We start from the raw sequence: 22,483 nt of genomic DNA on the forward strand, positions 1-22,483 counted from the left end.
GAAATCGATGCCAATGGGATGCTAACCCACCATATTTCAGGCAGAAATTCATACAATAGAAGTCTGTGGTAGAAAATGACTGCGGAGGGGCTCAACATCGAAGAGCATCTATGTACATTATGTCGGGCAGCCAGGTGGTCCTACGTGACTTGCAGTCCTACACAGTTACATTTAAGCTGGCGGATAACTGCACTGAAATCTTTAATGAGCAGGGAGCGAAAACAAGGTTTTGTTAGGATGGGTTCCCGGACATCAGGGACATGAAGGGAATGAACATGATGATTACCTAGCAAATCAGGCTGCTATAGCAGCATTCTATGGTCCAGAGCCCTTTTGTGGACTGACAAAAACACACAGCAGGGAAACAATAAGTAACTGGGAAATTAAACAATTCAGACGTCACTGGATTGACTGCCCAGGGCAAAGGCAGGCCGAACCGTTCTTACTTCCGGCAGCGAAAGTAACAACCAAACTTATTAATCTAAGCAGGGAGGACTTATGAACTCTCACTGGGTACTATATGGGACACTGTGGCCTACGATATCTCCTAAGTAAGTACCCCAGCGGGTTAGGGGGGTCAGAATATACCCGCGGTAGGTATGCCTGTCGTAAGAGGCGACTAAATACCAAATAGATGCAAGGGGTTGTGTAGCGCAACCTTTTTAGGTTGCCAGCGCAATATATAGCTTCTCCAAACCCAATTGGCAACCTCACCTATCCGTGGCGAATCCTGTTTCATTAACATCCGAGGCTCTGGCGACCACGACCTCCTCATGGATCTAGGAGGTGGGAGGGCGGTATGGCTTCTAAGGTCGAATGTGTTGATACCAAATCGTTCCCGATATGGCCGGGCGTGGTACCGGAACGTGCGGGATCTGCATTCCGGCAAAGGGCCATCAACATCGATAGCACTCGCCAAGGCGTTCAGGGAGTATCCTTATCGCTACAACAACAACAACAGGTTAGCGAAAGTTTGAATTTAGTTTACAAGAACTAAATTACATATTGAAAAATTGAAAAGAAAAGCTGTTAACATACATACATAAATATTTCTAATAATAATTATCCAGAAGAAACCAAGTCAATGAAATTGTATGATCTGTGATGTCTGAACAGATATGCACACATTACTTATTTGGGGTCACCAGGCTGAACTCTCTAATAATACCACATTGATGTAAGTATGACGCATCGAAAGCACTTCGAACTTTCTCACGATTCATCAACATCTAATGAATTCGCATACTCAATACGTGCATGAGTGCTACATGAAAGACATCATGTAGCTTGTATGTCCATCATCAAATATAACCATAGACATATCCTATCATTAAGCATTATTTGGATAAAATGGAATTTTTCTTCGATTTGCCTTGACTTTGGTTTATCCAAACGTATATTACATGCCGAATTGACCCACAAATGCCACAATGTTCGTGCAACATGAAATCCGTAAGTAATGCCAAAAAAATTTAATATTTTTTAAATTCATGCAACACATGATTTGCTTTTTGGTCAACTTGCGAATGTATGTCGAATTGAAACCTTGGTTTAAACTTCCCGCTTGTCGGTTCCACTATGTTTATTCGTGAGGCATGCAACACTGATTTATTGATTGCCCAGCTCGGCAGTTTACTTAGATGGCTTTGGTGTAAGCCAAACGATTGATTACACTCCACATACGACTATAAAGCCCTTGAGCTGTGCCCTAAGTGCAACGTGAATATGAGTGTTGCATAAACAGATCTTTTAACCATTATTGCTGAGGATATCCATGGATAGGTGGGTGTTGGCATAGAGATATGTCTGTATTTACACTAGACTGTTTCAAAAAAACTCTTTCTTTATTTTTTATGGGATAAAAATTTTCGTTTTAGTTTGTTCTTCTTCTAAGTGTGAAAGCTTTTGTTGAAGGCGGTTGAAACGTTGTTACTGGCCAAGTCTAGTGTATACTTTATGGTCGGTGATTCTAAGTTGCAATAACTTTGCTTGCCGCATATATAAGCCCAGAAAATTTAAATTCGTTTGACTTCTAGTGATTTGAATTGCTTTAGGCGCACTGTAAAGCGCATATTATACTTAATATTTAGTGTATACATACATATACTCGAAGGCTATACGTATGTATACTGCATTTATTTGGGAAATATTTGTATGGTTTGTATTTTATAAGAAATACAGTTGATTGCAAACCGAAGTGCGCTTAATCGCAGCCCATCTGAAGAAAGAAGATACATGAACGCCATCAACAAAGTTTGGTTTTGGAACCACATACATATAAAGTTTCTTGAGCAAAAAACATTTGATATTTAAGATTATAGTAGTTTATAGTGATTGATATATACTTGCTGGAGTCTATACTAAAGACAAAAACAATTACTGGCTGCAATATGGTATGCGATGTACACAATATATAAGGGCGTGATTTTCAACCAATTTTATTAGATTTTAGCGCAAATATACTTTGAGGTGACGACAGTAAGCTGCTTAAATAGCTTTCTGTAGTAACAGAGCTATTAAAATAAATAAATTCAAGGCGCGATAACCTCCGAAAAGATTTTAAGTCGAGCTTCTCTTCCAATTTGCGTAGAGCTCCTTTTAATTAATCCTACGGGACGGAAACTACGCCAAATCCGAACGGCATCTGCAAAGCAGTAGAGTTTTGATGGCAGAAATACAATCGGAGTGTTAAAAAATTACTTCCGAGGGGTGACCCCGCTTGGAACTTTTTTTTTTAATTGAAATACTTTTTCTAAATTCTCGATGTTGCTTTGCACGGCGCTTGAACCCATGAACTTCAGTGTGATAGGCGGAGCACGCTACCACCATACCGAAGCGACCGTCAAAAGCATCCGCACATAGCCTCGAAATAATTCGGAAACGATCGCAAAATTATCCTGTATCTCGAAAACTGACAACTTTTCCAAAATCATTGAGGTACTGAGCCACTGCTCACTATAGCAATATAATGATGCTGTTCCAGAGAAGCTGTGCAGGGGAGCATCTGAAAACTTTTTCAAAATTACTCATCCGCCATTTATAAAGCCCGTAGGCTTAATATCACTGGTCAAAGTCAATAAACTTAAAATTATAACGCCTAAAAATAACTAAAAAGTTGCTCTGCTCTGTTACTCCGTTTTTTGTTTTTTCAAAGAAAAAATATAGCCAGAAAATTTTCCCCAATATTGTGGATCTCTGGAGCCAACAATCATTAACGCCCCGATTCTCAGCGTTATCGGTAAAATAGTACCCAGAATATTATGTAACCGAATATCGTTACCAGTTCTTTTACCCGCGATTCTGGCCAAAGTGGTAACGCTGTCATCACCGAAAAACTCACCAGTGTCTATGGAGAAATTTGAAAGGTAGTTTTCTTCGCTTTCACGGTTGCACTTTGGACCATTTGGACCAAAAATGGTCTCTTTCAACCCCGTTTGGGCCGCTGGTCCCGTTTCTTCAATTTTGGTCCTTTTTTGGCAGTAGCCACGATTGGTACTATTCTTTCTTTTCACTCAGGTAAAAATTCACAATATTGCCCAAAAATTCGCCACACTTTCGTTAGCCCCCATATAATTTTGAATTTACTTCAATGGAACTCTCACCATAAAAAATTGCTCAGTCAATAAAATGTACCAGAACAATAACATTTCACCTAAGATATAATTTATGCCAGGCATTAAAGAGAAAACTGTTGGCAAACACATTGTCGTTAATTGTTGATGAAATAACCGACTAATCAAAAAAAACTCTTGTTTTATAATAATATTAATAACGGCTAGATATTTCGATCGGTTATACAATACTATGTAAAATATATGAAAATAAAAATTGCTTCTCGCCTAGCATAGCTTATAGCGAAGACTCTGCCGTGAGCCTAACACTTTCAAAACTTATACAAAGAAATTCTATGCATAACTTCTCGTTTGGCACGTTGATATTTAAATATTTCTCACCCAGCACCCCAGCGGGTTAGGGGGTCAGAATATACCCGCGGTAGGTATGCCTGTCGTAAGAGGCGACTAAAATACCAGATTCAAGGGGCTGTGTAGCGCAACCCTTCAGGTCAATATACAGCTTCTCCAAACCCATTTGTCAACCTCACCTATCCGCGGCGAATCCTGTTTCCCTAACAGACGAGGCTCTGGCGACCCAAGCTCCTCATGGAACTTGGGGGTGGGGAGGAAGCGATGGTGGCCTGAAGGTTTAATGTGATCATATAAATCTTTCCCGAGATGGTCGGTCTAGCACCCTAATGGTGTTGTGTTACCGTAGCGTACCGTATCTGCATCTGGCAAAGGACCATCACATGATAACACTCCCAAAAGCCTTCAGGGAGCAACCTTATCACTACAACAACAACAACAGTTCAAGGAATTCCAGGACTATTGTGGTGTTAAGCCACGCAAGGTTATTGAAAACTAAGTATCTTGGCACAAGAAATATTTTAACTCGAAGACAGAAGTAAGAGATTTGATTTCGGAAGAAATGTTTTGTATAAAATTATTCCGGTAGGTGCTAGCAGAACCCCTGAGGCCTGGGATCAAAACTCACACTTACTGAATCTAGGCTCTGATATGAAGTTTAAACGTTAAGGGAAAAAGTAAGCATCTATAAAAATAACACTACCAAAATTGCCTAGTTTCATTTATGATTTACTGAGTTTTCCACATACATAGTTCGGCAACACCAGAACGCAAACTTTGAACCGTTTCTTACTAAAACCTGCTGCACTATACATTTTATTTCATTGCAATCAACAACATAATGCTAGAACCAAGAGCTTTGTGACCAAAACTAGGTTCACAATGTTTGGTTGGTGAAAGACATAACTTATCCTATGTCAAAATATAGTACCATTTTTGGTTGCATGCACATATATTTGTTTGTTCAGCTTGAATTAAGGGAAAGTCTTCACTATGTTTAGGAAAATTTCATATGGAAACATTCTAAAATTTTGTATTTTATACTAATAAAATAAAACAAAAATTTGGTCCTTTGTTTCGATGAATTTTGGTCCCAAATGAAAACATGGTGTGGCAACCGTGTTCGTTTTACAGAAAATGTCTCGCTTGTACCAACGGGACGATTTATATATGCATATTATGCATGATAAGTTTCTACATAGGTATATTGTAATTTATTCTGTGAAAGTACATAATGTAAACAAATATGTATAGCAATAGGCAACACTTTTTTACCATTATTATCTTTACTTATTTTCGCATACAATTCTTTATTTTTTAGTTTTGCCTTTTTTATACAACAGCTGTTGTGTGGTTATTTCGATGTAATCACCTACTTTTGTGGGTAAAGAATAATCCGGAAACTTTCGCTGGTAGAATACCAAAAGGGTGTAAAAGTTGCAACATGATTTCGTTACCGCGGTGAAGAATATTGTAACCACACTAGAATCGGGGCGTTAAATAAGTTGAAACTTTCGCGGCCCTTTTAGGGTGCAACTTTAGTATCGAGGTATAAGCAATTATGTATGTGTTGATAGATTTTCTAAATGAGCAGTGCAAGCCTTAAAATTAAATTATAGCGCTATAACAAATATTTAAAAATGCCACCATTACCAATACCAAACACGTATTTAAACGCAAATGTTTATACACTCACAAAATCAAAAAGCCGGAGAATGTTCAAGTTGGACCGTTTTGTTGTTTACAACGATTTTGTAAACTACTTCGAAGTTAATAAAATTAAATGAAATTAAGTTAAATTAAATTAATTTAATATTGTGGGAAAAATTTAAACAACGTGACGTCAGGACGGACAAGGCGACAGCTGTTTCGATTATACCTTGTAAATCTCTTCAATGCGTTTATAACCATTTTAACTATCGTAGGAGTGCGAGTTCGACTCCCACTCCCGGGAGAAAAGGCTTTGAAGAGATTTACAAGGTATAATCGAAACAGCTGTCGCCTTGTCCGTCCTGATGTTACGTTGTTTAAATTTTTCCCAAAATATTAAATAAATTATAAAATTAAAAAATTGCTTCAAATAAATGTTTTCATACATTTAAAAAAGCAATATGGGCAATCCCCGATTATTAAAATCATACAAACAGATAAAATTGGTTAATTCGTTGTAGTTCTATAAATAGAGCAAAAACAGCAACAAAACCAAAGTTTCTTTGAAAAACCGCCGTACCAAGCATAGCTTTAACACATAATTGCATACGAAGTATGCAATGTGTAAAAAGATTAAAATATGCAAAAAGAAGGCAATTGGGAAAAACTTTACAACAACTAAGGCATGACATAGCTGAATGCGTTTATAACCATTTCAACTATCGTAGGAGTGCGAGTTCGACTCCCACTCCCGGGAGAAAAGGCTTTGAAGAGATTTACAAGGTATAATCGAAACAGCTGTCGCCTTGTCCGTCCTGATGTTACGTTGTTTAAATTTTTCCCAAAATATTAAATAAATTATAAAATTAAAAAATTGCTTCAAATAAATGTTTTCATACATTTAAAAAAGCAATATGGGTGATCCCCGATTATTAAAATCATATAAATTAAATTAAGTTAAATTAAATTAAATTAAATTAAATTAAATTAAATAAAATTAAATTAAATTAAAGTAAATTAAATTAAATTAAATCAAATAAAATAAAATATATTTTTAAAAAAATTTTATGAAATAAATTAAAATTGAACTAAAAGATAACGGAAAGAGAAGGTAGGAAAGAAAATGGGAGGGGAAGAAATGGAAAGGAAATAAGATAAAAGAAAAGAAAAGAAAAGAAAAGAAAGGAAAAGGAAAAGTATCGCGACTTCTGCAGTGGTTGAATTTCAGCCAACTCGAGTAGTACTAACTGAGTAGAGTAACTGAGCGCGATGTAACTCGTGGGATATTTAGGTCGAGGTTCTCTTTTAAACACCATTAGTATAATGGAATAAATGCCCACGTCACTGCCTAAACCTTATAACATTGTAAGGTGTCTTACACGTTTCCGAACTTCACGATCCTTTAATAAGTTCATATGAATTAAAACATTATTTTTAAACCTTTGTGTAGATTTTCTCTAAAATCTATACATTTTACTGGATTTTATTTCAATATTCTCTTAGTGAAATGTTGAAGTATAAAATATCTATATATATCAGGTTTGGCGTAACACTTTCATTTATTCAGTTTTGATTAATTTGACAATTTGTTGCCGGAAATTAGGAGACAGAAAGTACCAACAAGCATTTATACCATTACATTTGATAAATAAAGACAACTATTCAGAGCTTAAATCAAAGCTTAACACAGTAGCGTGTCGTTTAGTCTGCATGCATGAAATAACAGGAAATGTCATTACATAATTTTCAACAAATTGACTGATTGATTGTAGCTACCAGCAAAGTTAGTAAATTTGCATTAAAACGTCGTTAATATAGCGTAGGTTGGATGCTTCAAGAGAAAGCAGATAAATTAATGTCAACCCATTTGATTAATCACATGATGCTGTATAATAATGAAAATCAATTACCGTATCCACGTTTGCCCTTTTTGCATTGCTGATAATACACGAAAATATGTTGATGCATTTAACAAAACTTAAGCAATACTTTTGCATATAAACCTTCCTTTAATCCCTCTCGCCTACAACAACTGACTGCAAAATCTCTAGTCTATATAAATTTTAAAAATGGAATAATGACATTCTCTCTACCAAAGCCATTAACTCTTGACCTTTCATTTATTGGCCTTCACGGTCTTTGATGCCACCATCAAATGCCATTCTAATGCATTCCAACCTTCAAAAAAGTGTAATAAATCAGTTGGTTTTAATATTTTTTTGTTTGTAGTTTTGCTTTAGTTTTTGTTTGTTATTTAATGTTTCCGCATTCATAAATGCATAACGAATGCGGCAACACCCGCTGGCGCAGCAAGCGCCAATTGATGGGCGTAGTACAGCAAAACAGAACTCAGCAGTAGGTCCAACTTCGCCGCCTTAGTTGTAGGATTTCCACACTTACATACATACCGACAATGCAGCCAAGCGCCAATAAATGCAAAAGTACATTACTTACAAAGAATTGCAGACAAGATTTTATAAACAAAACTTCGCTATTCGACACACACCAGTGTTACGATGAGCGTGCAACAAACACAATACACCAATATTAGCAACTCATAACCAATCATATGAGCATATAGACCAATAGTGCAGCAAACATATCAATCCCGAAATACCGCGGTTACCGAATTGTATTCCATTAATTTCTAGCAGGGTACCCGGCGTTGCTTGGGTTGGGCAGATACTAATCTAAATAAAAAGATGTATTTTAACGCATTCCTTCCCCTTACTCAAAGTCAAGCAATCAACATATAAGATTTTATTGATCTTCAAAATGTATCTCTCAATTTTTTCTAAATTTTACAAAATTTGTCGCACCACCCAGTGGCGCACGGGAAAATGAAAAAAAATTTTATTTAAAATTCTTAGTTCTGAAATACGGAAAACCTTCGTCTTGATCAAAGGAACTTATAGCCACACTCGGTGATGATTGAAGTGTGGGAAATACGTTTCCATAGGGAACACACACCCACACAGAATTTGATTTTTATATATGTTGATAGATAGATGTTATTTGCATACATACATATGTCAGTGAGTATATGCATCGGCGCAGCGTTCAGAACTCCTTGATTGGCGGAGAGTACCGCTCGTTCTTTCTGATAGTCACAAAATGATGTTTTGTCCCTGTCCTGGAGGTCCAATTTAAATTACTAGACTAAGAAGACTTCACTTGCAGCGCTACAATGGGACCATTTTCAGAAATGGAAGACGCCCGCAAAGTGTAGTAGTTATAGTGGCTTTATAAGATTGTAGTCAAGCCAATTCTGGAACGTGTTGAACACGGCAAACATTAGCAAAATGCTTATGTGAGTACCAAACAGTATCAGCACTCTTCCTTGGAATTGAATCTCATGCTGCACATACCTATTTATTTGACGCTTAATCATTTAAACCGGGTGCCGCTTCTTCGCTGTGACAACTGGCGGCAATTGGTAACATCAAGCGGACTTAAACCGCCCTCTACTTCTACTTCCATAGGCGTGTTCCTATAGTCTAGTTTTGGCTGGAGTATGCTGCGCATAAACCGGTGGAGTTTGCGGCCAAGATGGCTATAGCCGAGACTTTTGTCAGGCATCGTGTTATTAGATATAGGCTTTCTGGCTTCGTGCACAAAAAAGCTCTTATTAACCTCGACTTTATACCACACAGGACAGACTACTGCCTGCCGGCAAAGTGCCCCCTGTACACTCTTTACCTTAATTATTACACCGAGAGAGCACGGTGTAGACGAAATAATCATCTGTGGCAGTAGTGTAATTAAATGATTGAGGGATTGGTCGAAGTCGGCTGGGAAGGTTGTTATGGACTTTCCATTCAGAACCTTAATGTAAGCCGAAATTTAAACCTGCCCTATCACTGTAGCGTCTGCCAGGTTCTTCTGGGGTAAAGTCGTAGTTGACACCATAAAGAATGCGTGGAATGAGATAATTTCCAGTGCTGCTGGGGTATAACTTGACATCTGCTCGTTTAGTTAAGCCTTGAGTTTAACTGTGATACATTGTGGACGATATGGAAGTGCCTTATCTCACATGCGATTGCTGCGAAATATTTTAGGATTAAGATCATCTGGATCCAAAGTTTGTTTTTCGCCTTGGTCGTTGTGACAGTGAACTTCTGTTTATGTGTCCACACCCCTTAGGACTGCCATTAGGCGATTAAATCCGCACTGCTTCAGATGGATGCTTCCCTGTGCTCCCTTCCAACATTCTCCAATCGCGTCATAGTTATAAAACTCTATTTTGCTCACAGCAGTCCAACAGTATATGTGTCTACTCCTTAGGGGAACTGAATTCCCCGTGAAAGGTTTTTCCACACAAACTCTGCATACAGCGATTCGTTCGCCGAAAAAACGAGGGCAATGAAGCATTATGTGCTCTGCGGTGGCACAGTACGGACAGAACAGTTTCTCCTCCATCCTACGCCGTTGCGCAGAGTGTGAACAGAGAAGTTTCTACTCCAAACGAAGCTTATGCAAATCCTCCTTTAAATCGCCGTACCCACTAAATATCTGCGTGAGGTGATAGTTTAGTTCCCCATGCTTCCGGGATACCGGAATGCTGTCACGCGCAGTCTTAGCCGATTATGTACAGTTGAACGGAAAGTAAATGGCTGTATGGAATTCGTAGTTTCGTTAGCCATTTGTGATCTACTCCTGTATTGATGGACCTCAAGTCAGCTTAGCAAACGCCGGGCGGGCACTACCCTTTGTGGGCTAGCGAGATCCTTCTGGCCGGAAGTGGATGGAAGTCTATAGCTATCAATAGTGATCGAGGTTTTGACGGATTACTCTCCAGTGGAAGTCAATGCGGTAGGTCTTAATACTAGAAAAGCCTTCGAGTCATTTCATGGTCCATTGTCCAGATTCTACAGCAGAGGATCTATCCAGGGTCGAGACAGGACTTATTCAGAACTGTGTCATCGCAACGAATTACTAGGTTGCCTCATATGGTCGCGTACTTAACCTCATAAGACAGAAGGCACCAAGATATATATTAAGCAGTACAAATAACAAATAAGATCAGTCCCCTTTGAAAATTACGGAGACTCATATCTACTAATCAAAGGAATGCGAGCATAAATATGAACTCAACTGAAAGTAAGCAAGTGCACTTGACAAGAAATTAACGTTTGGCTCTTTTAGCTCTAAATCGCCTTGCTTTTCTAGTGGATATCGCACCTAAACCCAGATAAATAAAATACAGCCACCCTGTCTACGAGAAGACATGGCAAGTTCCGGGATTGATCCTACCATACAGAAACTTCGTAATTTCGTGGCCGTTTGTTGTTCATCCCCAATCACTTCACTTCACTTAACTATAACTTTTGCAGCACTGTTTTATGGACTAGCAGGATTATAGCCACATCTAGCTCATGTAACCGCTCTCTACAAAATGTGTTCCCAGCTCCTGTAGTTGTTCCACAAAGCTACAACTTACATAGTCCGGCTCCAACCGCTAGGAGCAATGTGGTGCAAATCAGCGCTGGCCACCCACTACGATATTCATAGTGTACCGGTAGAAAATTACCCGTCTAGAACGTATTTCAGCTGGATTTCGTTCGAAGATTGGAGATGTATCGACTAAGCAGGTCTAAGTGCTACTACAACAATAGTCGAAACTCCTACTCGTAAAACAGAAACCGCTAATAAGTTACTCCAATATATCAAAACATATTCGGGATCAGTAAATTTTGTTAAGATCGGCAACTCTGATTCATTCATAATGTGATTTGGCACATTCAAAGACGCATACTCGTAACTCATATACTTACAAATGCATATGTTTTACAAACATATAGGAGATGTGTGCATGTGCGTACAAAATGTTGTCAATAATTTAAGACACAACAAATGAGCACCACAGAGAACACGACAGCTCATTTGTTGCAAATGCTGTCGAGGTTGAAAGGAAATGTCCAAATGATGCAAAACACACCAAACGGACACATAAAAGAAAATGACCAGGCGGTCCCAGACTTTGACGGATAAATTAATAGACGTGTTACTTATTTCTGTACTTGCAAAGTAGACGTCGTCAACAGAAGAACAACAACTGCTTATTACATGCTAAATATAAAAAAGTTTACCCTGGTCCATAGCGTACTTAAGCATTTGATGTATTTATATGCTGTAAGAAGGCAAAAGAGATGGGTTTTGAAATAGGTGGATTGACAAAGCCTTATAGAAATTGTTAACAATTTAGTTGAAGAGGATTTTCCTTCGGAAGGCGACAGTCGGTCGTACATAGAGTTAATAAAAGTTGTTACCTAGTTACTAAGTGTCTCGCGCCTAATAAATCGACGTGACCGAAGAGGGTGTCACCACAATGTTGTAAGCAGCTGGCGACATATTAATCCTACTTCTTGTTGGCATATTTAAAGATGCCAATGGTTCATATCGAGTGCATAGATAAAATAGCCTTCAGTTTTCATTCCTAAAGCAGACAAAGCAAGCAACTCGGAAGCTAAACATTACAGGTCTAAAAACCATTACGCCTTCATCCTGAAAACACTGAAGGTAGTTATTGACAAACAAATAAGGGACAACGCTAGGTCTAAGTTATGCTGGACGGTTACAGCTGAACACACATACCGGAAGGGAAAATCGGTTTAAATCTCTGATATGCAAGGAATACATCCTGGAAGGCTTCCTCAATATTGGAAGTGCATTTAATAACATTTAGCCGGAGGCTATCCACAGCTAGCTTGTGCGCCATGTAACTCAAGGCTCTATCTTTGCATGGATTGATTATATGCTCCGGAGTTGAGACTGGGTTAAGTTGACTACCAGGAGCCCTCCTCAGGCCAGCATTTTGCGGCTTTTCCTATAGAGCCTGGTAGTTGACGAAATCCTGTCTGACGACGAACTAATACTGAATACAGGTAAAGTATTGCCAACGATAAGCGAGGTAAGGTTTTACGTGTCTACCTTCCGACGTCGGCCTAACCTCAAGGATGCACCATATCCCAATCGATGATTTGAGCGAAGACACCATCACCTTGATGGGGTTGGAGCCTATCTTACAACTCTTTCATTCTAAGCGTCATGGAACCCGATTGCAATGCAACTCCGCATTGGAGCTAACCAACTTCTACCGCATTCGGATATCGGCCTACCGCAAATGAACAGAAATGGAGCAAGGTCCACTGGCTATCCGCTCCTCGTGCTACCACTTTGGTCCGAGTTTCGCAGCCGAAGCTACTACCGGTTGAGTATTCGATCAACAATGGTGACCCGCCGTCTCCTCGGTCTAAACACCTCCAAAGCATACCTTTTGAGCTAGTCAATAGTGGAGAGCGCCCCACTTTTATCCACCATTTATCCTTCTATAGTTATTCCCCAACTCCTGATGTCCGAGTACACTTTCCAACATCCGTGAGCTCACGGAAAAGGCTCTTTGTAGCATTTTGCAGGAGCCAGTCATAACAGATTAGGGGTGAGACCTACGAAATCATAGCTTGCCCTCTTTAATAGTGTTTAAGTGACTTAAACTATGGACATTTTTCGTTCGTTTGTTTCATTAGCCATTGAGTGTGCTTGTAATTCTCAACTGGTTAGTGAAATATTCTAAAGACATAGTTTAGGTTGTTTATCCCAAAGCAGGGGTTTTTCAAAGCAAAATAAGGTGGCTTAACCCGCAGCCAATACCTTAGAGCCCCCAGTGCTCGCCCCCAATGAATAAATACAAGGTGTAACAGATGCAAAGCAACCTCCCTCTCTAAAATAACAAACAGTCCACTTAAATAATATAATAGCAAAAAAACTATTCGCCCGCCGAATCACCAAAGTTTAGACAAATGGAGTTTGCCGAAACATACCAGTACGTCAGTAAAACTCTCTACCGATATTAAATATTTTGACATAACTCTTGACTCCAAATTAAGCTGGAAAAGGGACATTCAAATCAATGAAAGTTCCTGGAAAAGAGACATAAGTAGCAATGGAAGACTGTTGCCATTTATCGTCCTTGTTACAAAATCACAGTCATTGTACCGATACGAACGTATGGTTATCGAGTATAGTGGAGACCGCTAGATAAAAGATCAATCAATAGAGCATGCCTCTGCAAATAAGCGTGCAGGGTGTGTCCCCAAACCAGGCTTCGAGGCAACGATATTAGATGACAAAACAAGAGGATAATTATACGCTGTCAAAACTGACCTAACGTATGACACTAAATATTTTACGGAAATTGTTAACTGCCAGGTGGAGAATATAAAGTATCCTATGAGAGAAGAATTGTTAGACAGTAGAAGAGACATAACGGTCTACGAATAGGGTTCATAATAGTCAAAGGGTAAGTGTATTCGAAGCATCTCTGGGTGAATCAGTCTTACCGACTTACTGACTCTGGTAGTGTCTTCCAGAATTCTGCCACAAACAAAGCAGACAGACTATCCCAGCGCAGTACTGTCTCAAAAACACATTTCACATTCTGCTTCTTATGGCAACTTAACAAAATCAGATGTGGTGCGGTGACTAGTCGCACTCTCACCCATCCTCAATTTATCCCTCTATTGGGAACCTTAGCACAACATTATTGATTGAAAGGAATAAGCTGATGAGACGGCCGCGAATGGTTCTAAAATGGATACAAACCAGGTACACAGCTCGAATGACCAACATTGGGTTATCCGGTGAAAAAATTAAGGAATAGCCTGTTAGGAGAAAAAACTTTCTATAGGAGCATGGATGTCAGTGAGCTCTCAAAGTCCCTCTGGCCATGTTTGGCTGACGAGCTAAACCAATCTGCAATGAAAGTACTTATGGTCGCCATCACAGGACACTATACTATTACACCGTTACTTGGACGATGCCGTTAAGCAACAAGTTCTTGCTACAGAAGCTGTCAGGATTAGAAAGAAGAGTCGACTTACAACTTTCCCTGCTAAAGACGCGTCGGCTCAGAAAGTCTTCCTGTCGGCACCCATGTGAAAGACTTTAAGTCCATAGGTGCTCCCAATTGACGTCAGTTGTATCAAAGGAAGGAAATCTAGCGTGACTTGTAATTAACGGCAGAAATCGTCTAGTCGGTCAAGCGCCAGTTAATGATGATGATTAGATCTATTAGGGCAGAGTTGATTTCTATTTTACTTTAACCTACAAAGCCAGACCCCGTATTAGAAATTTTCGCTAGGTGATAGAAATGTGGTCTGCCAACAATTCGAATAACGGAAAGCCGTGCCGAAAAAGTCCATGTTGTATCTATAAGAAACGTTAAAATCATGGTATTGGGATGGTATTCCTGTAAGGGTTAGAGTTGGGAGCTCGTAATCAAAATAAGGATCTTTCACGGATTGTTTATTTCCTGTGGTTTCACCAACATTGGCAATTTTTAAATGTGTTTTTATTTTATGCTTGACCCACCTTTTTCTCATTAATTCTTGGTCTGTAGGGCACCCTTAGGTCTACCAACCATTATATCTAAATAATTTTAAATCCGCAATGTACCAATCCCATTTGCACTTACAGAAATGCCAGAAATTAAAATTACCACTGAAATAGCAAGGAATGGCGCCAATGTCGCTCTTCATCTGTCTTAATCATATTAACTTGGACAAGCCCAGCGCGTTTGAGATTGAAACGATCAATCTGAACATCAGCAAAGTCGCTCAAAAGCATGAAGGGCTAAAGAAATACTATTTTCGTCACGTTCACACGGTTGGTCTTCGTTATTTGTTGGAATCATAGCATTAGCTGGTCGATCTTGTTACGGCTGATGATTGAGCAGCGACAGCATTTATGTCTTCAACATGGGTTCCACATTTTTGCTCAACGGTTGATGGCACACAGCTGCATGTCAGCGCATATAATAAACCGCGTTGCGGTTCATAAATTTCACGACAAAGAAGCCCATCGATTTCATATACGTTTTTAAAATGAATAAAAATAAATGCAAAGATATTTACAGTGCGACCCAGAATAAGTGTTTATGAAACATGACAAATTAAAGATTTAATGAACGAATTAATTTAAAGAACACATTTCTCTTAATTTAAATTTATTACAGGATTAATTAAATCAGACCGCTAGTTCAAATATATCGCTTTTGTCTTTGATTTGAGAAATTATTAAAAACGCCTCAACAAAACTTTAAACCTATATGAAGTGTAGTCCAGAGGATCGATAAGCAAAAAAAATACAAAGGGTTAGTTTTACCACGGTCCCGGAGCAAATACTTGCACATATTATACGTAGTACATGTTTATCTTCGTCGTTCCTTAGTGGCTTTCCATTGTGTTATCGGCTATGTGACTTGGCTAGATATCTAAGCTGAATACCGAAGTTTTCGATGGGTACCAAAGCTGCGTACAACTCCTACTATATCAACAACAAATTCGTGGATCATAAGCCGTGCTTGGTTACCTCTGAAAGATCATAGAACAATTTTTGACTGAGAGCAGCTAATCGACCTCAACTTAGTGTCGAACAATAGCAGAGCTTCGTCCTCCTAATTATATCTGCATCTGCGGCAGTTATGATAGGATAGGATCAGTGTGAGTTCCGATCACACAATGCTCTCAGAACGCTTCAGTGCAGTGAGAAATGAAAGAATGTAAGAGCGTCTTTTATCATAGGAAGGCCAAACTAGTTTTTAAGTTCCACCCGTAGGAAGTGCTGACCAAAGCGCATTAACGTAGTGTTCGTGCCAGCCCTGAAATATGGTAGATTTTCAAGTCCCTATGTCCAGTAACACATAAGGAGCTTACATTGAAGTACTTGACCGACTCATTAAGGGCTTTGCGGCATTTAGTTATCGCGTTTCCCATTTTTAGGCAGATTTATAGCACCGCTGTTTGTTAACATTTCCACTACAATGGTGAAAAGGGTGGAAGGAGACCTTTTATTCCAGTTACACTAAAAATATGACTCCTCCCACCTTCCGATCAAGCTTAGAGCCCACTTCCCCATTTTTTTCAAATGCTGGCTTTTCTAATTCGCAGAGCTCAGATCACATGTATTTCTTTAGCCACCAAATCAAGCAGCGGTAGGTGCAGTATACTTTTCAGTGCCTCCGCAGAAGTGGAGACATGAGCACTGACATGACAGAGCTCCGAGCGCCTTTGGCTTTTTGCAAACGTTTGAGGTTCGTAGATTTTATAAGTGGAGGCCACCAAACCACAACACCGTACCGGAGAAAGAACTCTACCTTGCAGGATACCCCTGTTTGTTGGATGTTAATTCGATTATAACTTCATGACTACACTATTTCCAGGTGTTATTGCGAAAGCATCAGATTTAAACTCGCAGCATCACTGCGATACGAGTAAAGCCGCATGTAGAAGGAAATTCGTCAAATCAGTATTAGAAAGCTTCAACTGATATATTTAGGTAACAGAAAGCTCTTTAGCTCAAACTTAACCAAAATACAGTTTCTTACCTTACCTTCTTCTACAACTCAGATGAGCTTAAACCCATTGGCCCAAACCGCAAACCATTTAGTTATTTACATCCGGGGTCTTTGATGAGGACTACATCAACGTCGGGTTTAAAAAAGACTTCCCTACTACCACCACAGTATAATCGGGTTCATCTCTGTCACTGGGCATCAAATTTGCCTGACTCGAAAAATTGCTCGAAGTACTAGCGCAGTTTGGCGTGGCGGAAGCCATGCTTTCCATGGCAGAGAGCTCCGCTTACTCTTCGGTAGATTTTTTGAAATTTTTCCGTGATACGGCGGTCTTTAACCGAATGCATAGGTAGAACAGTTTTGTACAACTTTTAAGATAGTTATGGCATTCCTCATTTGAATTTTGAGATTTTGCAGTTTTTTAAACATTCTGAGAAAGGGTTTCTTCAAGCAAATTCTAAGATATGACGCCCGATAAAATGGACTATTTCACTCAGCCTTCGACACAAAGTTTGAGTGATGTGACAAGACACGATTGACTTTATTTGCAGGGCGATGACGTTGGCCGCTTAAGTGGAGGGCATACTAGGGCATACCATAATTAGAGATGTTGTTGTTTTTGTTGTATTAACGATAAAGACACTCCCCGAAGGCTTCGGGGAGTGTTATCGATGTTAATGGTAATTTTCCGAATATAGATCCGGTACGTTCCGGTAACAAAGCACCATTAAGGTATGCCCGACCATCTCGCTAACGATTAATATGACCACATTAAACCTTCTAGGCCATCCCGCACTCTCCACCCCCTATTTCCATGCGGAACTTGTGTTTGCCAGAGCCTTGTCTGCTAAATATGTGTATGATACTTTTGTAACAGGATTCCACTCGCATAGGTGAGGTTGAAAATTGGGTTGCGGAAGCTTTGAAGCTACAAAGCCTTGTATTGCGCTTATCACCCCCTTGAATCCCTATAAATAGAGATCTGTTTCTGTTATGATATAATTAAGCATCTAAAGCAGGGGATTTTCAACACACTAAGTGCAACACTTTTATATCATCGAAGCTGTTACCCTGTTAAAAGTCGCATATCCGACGCGCTGCAAAACAATGCCCCAGAAGCAAGAAGAAGCACAGCAATCTTAGTGCATTGTGTTTCGCAAATTCAAAGTAATTAGCGCAACCTTTAATGGCAACAGATAATAAAATGTTATTTATGTGTTGGTATCATAAATTAAGCTCAACAACAGAGTGGACGAACAAACAACAGTTGATTGCTTTTTGTTGTCCGTTGTAATTGTGTGTGTTTGTGTTTGAGTATGTTGCTTACATTAATACGCCTGCGACTGCGGCAAAGACAAAAGCAAATGGGTAATTTTGCATGCAACGCGCTTTAATGAATGCAACCGCAGCACGACCGACTAAATGTTAAATGCGCGACTAAACCCAACCCAACTATCCATTTGTTGTTGCAATTGCACATTTGTTTGGCACATTAAGCGCCGCGGATTAAGCGCAAAGCTCAAGCAAAAAAAACGCTAAATTACAAAACAGTGGCAACAACAAATTTAAGTACTTAAATATGTGTATATATGTGTATGTATGTATATATATATATATATATATATATATATATATGTATGTTAAATAAATTTGCCATACAGCAGCCACATAATAATACCTATCACAGTGGCAATGTGCGCATTCAACACGCGCGCCACAAAACGCTACCAGCAAATGGCCTTAGATTACTTGCATTTAATGCGCTGCTAAGTGTTGCTATTAAATGGTGACTGCTGCGACTGCTGCAAGTGATGCTTTACAAAAGAAGAAAACAAAAACAGCACACCACTAACAAATACAACGTGCAAATAAAGCTTAGAGGGGCGAAAATTTGCATTTGGCAGCAGCAACGACACAATCGGGCATTCATCGATGATTTATCAGTTTCACTAGCGATTTATCACGTTGATTGTGGCATAGTGGCAAGTGGATGGGAAGGCTGAAAAGCGGCCGGCATGAGTCAGATGAGATCTGTAGACAATGTGGCATTCACAAAAACATTTGAAGCCTATTGGCATGTTGCTGCCACCACTTTTTCCATTCTGCCATTTCTATTTCGATTGACCGTAGATATGAATCAGTGAGCTGCAATTATTCATCTTTTAAGGCTATTAGTAGATTAACCAAAAAATGAGTATTAGTGCGTATGCAAACAAGGAATATCGCACTTATATCCACTAACACACATTTACATAGTCATGCTTCGTAAAATGAATAACCGCTCATAAGCCACGAAGCATTTCAGTACTCAATTGTCATATTGAGCAAGAAAGTCAACTGTGTTATACGAAAACACTAATTGGAATAAATAAGACTAAATGTGCAATAAAATGAATAAAGTCATATCAGTCTGCTGACGCTAGCAACACAAAGATGTACACGAGACTTAACTGAATACAGCGCCAAAGTAAAACTGATGATAAACGAAGTATACAGTGTATTACACACGAAATCAACGTGCTACTGAGTTAAAGCGACAATGACATCAATTTATACTCAACAATGTCATATATATATGAGACATATGTGTAACGGGGCACTCTTATGTATTTTGTATTTTATGTGCTAATCACTCATAGTATTTGTCTGTAATTGACTAAGTGCACATTTAGACAAAATTTTTTGGCTCATTACTAAGTTCACTAATTTTATTAGTACTCAAAGCAGATCTCTGATATGAATAAAGAAATTTCGCATTAAATCACTTTAAGGTGGCAGCAAACAGTTTCACAAGCTTAACTCACCCAGTCCCAATTATGCGCGTACCTTTTGCAACACGTGCAACACTTTGGCAGGCACAAAGGCAAGGTATACTTTACATTTCAACGAGATATGGTAGCTGCTGCAGCAGCGTAACTGTCAATTTTGTGAAGTTGATGACCGTTAAGGACTTTACCCAACACACGTTTAAGTAGGCGTGGCTTGGCATTTGATTGTTTTTACTCAAAGCCTTGGGTGTCACTTTCCATTCAACAACCTTCCAAACTGTGGCAGTTTCAGTGTGGAAAGTTCATAAAGGTGTGAATCAGATAATTTATAGCTATCAAAGTTGATTTGAAATGTTTCAGGGTCATTTAATTTACTTCTTTTGGCTGCAAATTGGATTGAAATTTGCCAAAAATTATCTGCTTATTGTCAGTAATGGCTTTTGAAAAACAGTTAAGACTCGTTATATTCCAATAATGCAACTTATTGTGGTTGTGGTGATTTATTTGTTGGCGCACCTTGGTCCTGGGTCACAGGGAATTACACACTTTGTATACCTTTCATGAAATGGTATATTAACTTTGGTCGAAAATTGTGGAGAAAATATAGACCCACCAATAAACATACCGAAGTGATCAGGATGATAAGCTGAGTTGATTTAGCCATTCCTGTCTTTCTGTCATTTTGAACGCAACCTAGTACCTCAATTTTTGAGATATCTTGAAGAAATTTGGCGAGCAGGGTTTATTTCGGTGTTTGAATGGTCGTTTATTGAAATCGACTAGAAGGACCCACTATAACGTATGTCTCCCATACAACCGATTTGGATAGATAGCCCTATAAGAGGCTTTTCGCCATTTCTTCCTTATTTTAACAGCTAGAAGCTTGAAACTGCACAGGATGCTTACATATATGGCATGAATTACTGCCTACCGGCGGATGCTGACGTGCTAGGCTAAATTTTTCTAAGCGGGATCTAAGCTTCCCAGTCACAACGCATCTTCCTTGCAGATGCCGTTGGGAAAATTGCCGCGAAATGTGTAGGTCCTGCCCCGCCAAATTGTTGAAATTAGAAGAGAAGTTCGACCTAAATCTCCTTTTTTTGTTATATGAAAAAAGTAGTTAGCCCTATTTCTGAAACTGACGCCGAAAACATAGTCTTACTTAACATATTACACAACCTAAAAATTAAAAAGGTTTTTGGGAGTATTATTGATGTTGATAGTCCTTTGCAGTACGATCTCGGGAACGATTTAGTATGACCCCATTGAAACTTTTAAACCAAACCGCCACCCACGCCCTATCTTAGGAACTTGGGATCGCCAGAGCCTCGGCTGCTAAAAACCAGAACTCACCAAGGGTAATTGAGGTTGAAAATTGAGTTGGAGAATCAGATCAGATATCCAATAAGTTGGGTTAGGTTAGGGGAAGCTCGGTTGTATAGAAAAAGGACGGTTGTCATCGATGTTTTTTCGATTAAGACTGACCTCTGCCATGGATAAACCCACCTAGCTCCTGCAAAATCTGCACAGTGTATTATGTGACATTATGACTCTACTTCATCATCCTTAATGCAGCTGAAGCAGGATGGACCTTCAAGTATATTAGCACGACCCGCATGGGCTCTACCTCCATTGATGGTTCATCCTAAATGATTCCAATAATTTCGGCATTTCAGCCTATTTATGTATACAGAAGGAGACTACAAGTGCGCATGACAGTTTACCGGTATACTGCTATGGCCCCCGCAACCAAATGATCTTTGTATCCAAATAGCTCGTCGCCATCGCAAGAAAGGTCAGGCACTCGATTGCTCCACTATTGAGATCAGGACTATAATAGACGCTTGGCTATAAGAATAAATGTTGCATTCTTAATCGCGCATCAGTCTTCAGTATTTTTAGGCAAGCACTCGATGTGTGTTGTTTATTCCACCAGAAGTTAAGAAATTGTTGCACACCCCTTGCGAAGAACGGCGAAATACTGACTGGTCTGAAATCCTTAGGTGATACGGGAGAGCTCTTGCCGGCATCGGAAACGACTAAAGACTTGCACTGTGATAGAAAGAGCAATTCTTTTTCGAATTTGGTAGCTCCATTAATGTTTTTATCGTATTGTATAGTTTAAATTATAATATTGGTATTAATCATTATTCACAGTTTTCTTAATTTTTTTTTTTTCAGAACTTTCTTGCCGCCAATGCGCAATGTTGGTGGAATGCTCCACTCACCGCTGCGACTCGTGCGCTCAAATATGCCGGTCATGTGGCGCCTGGAATGTTATTGGTAACAGCGGAACCATGCGCTTTGGAAGTACTGCGCGGCGCCTATGCGCGTAGTGTTTTGAAACCACCGGCGACATATGTCATCAGCTCTGTCGGTAAGTTATTGAAAAGAATGTATGATACTTAACATACATCTAATGAACTGAGATAAACCTAATGGAATATCCAATTTTATGGATTCGAATTTAACATTATTTTCAATTTTTTAAAACCAAATGAAAACAAAGGAAAAGGAAAAAGGGGAGGGAAATAAAAGGAAGGTAAAGCAGCTAAAACTGGACTGGAACCGAACTGAAACAGGGATCAATCGCAGAGCCGAAATCAGAATCGAAAAGAGAACCAAAGTCAGAGCCAGATTAGGTTTGTTTAGTCCGTCCGTTAGAACATCACATAGACTATGCACAAAACTGCGAATTTGCTCATCACCCAGTCTGAAAACCTATATAAAAAAAACAAGCTCCATGTTATTAAATAACTTCGCCCTCTTGGCAAGTACTAGACATTTTC

The 22,483-nt window shown here is 39.2% G+C and overlaps 1 protein-coding gene across 1 annotated transcript in view; it reads left to right on the top strand.

Annotated features, from left to right (window-relative positions):
- ko (Stork-head domain-containing protein knockout) overlaps positions 1-22,483 on the top strand; it is a 712,534-nt gene that overhangs the window by 527,765 nt on the left and 162,286 nt on the right. The window contains 1 exon segment of the mRNA XM_067789313.1: positions 21,876-22,071. Coding sequence (XP_067645414.1) covers positions 21,876-22,071 — 196 coding nt within the window.

The sequence above is a fragment of the Eurosta solidaginis genome, chromosome 5 (assembly GCF_040869045.1).
Source record: "Eurosta solidaginis isolate ZX-2024a chromosome 5, ASM4086904v1, whole genome shotgun sequence".
Lineage (NCBI taxonomy): Eukaryota > Metazoa > Arthropoda > Insecta > Diptera > Tephritidae > Eurosta > Eurosta solidaginis.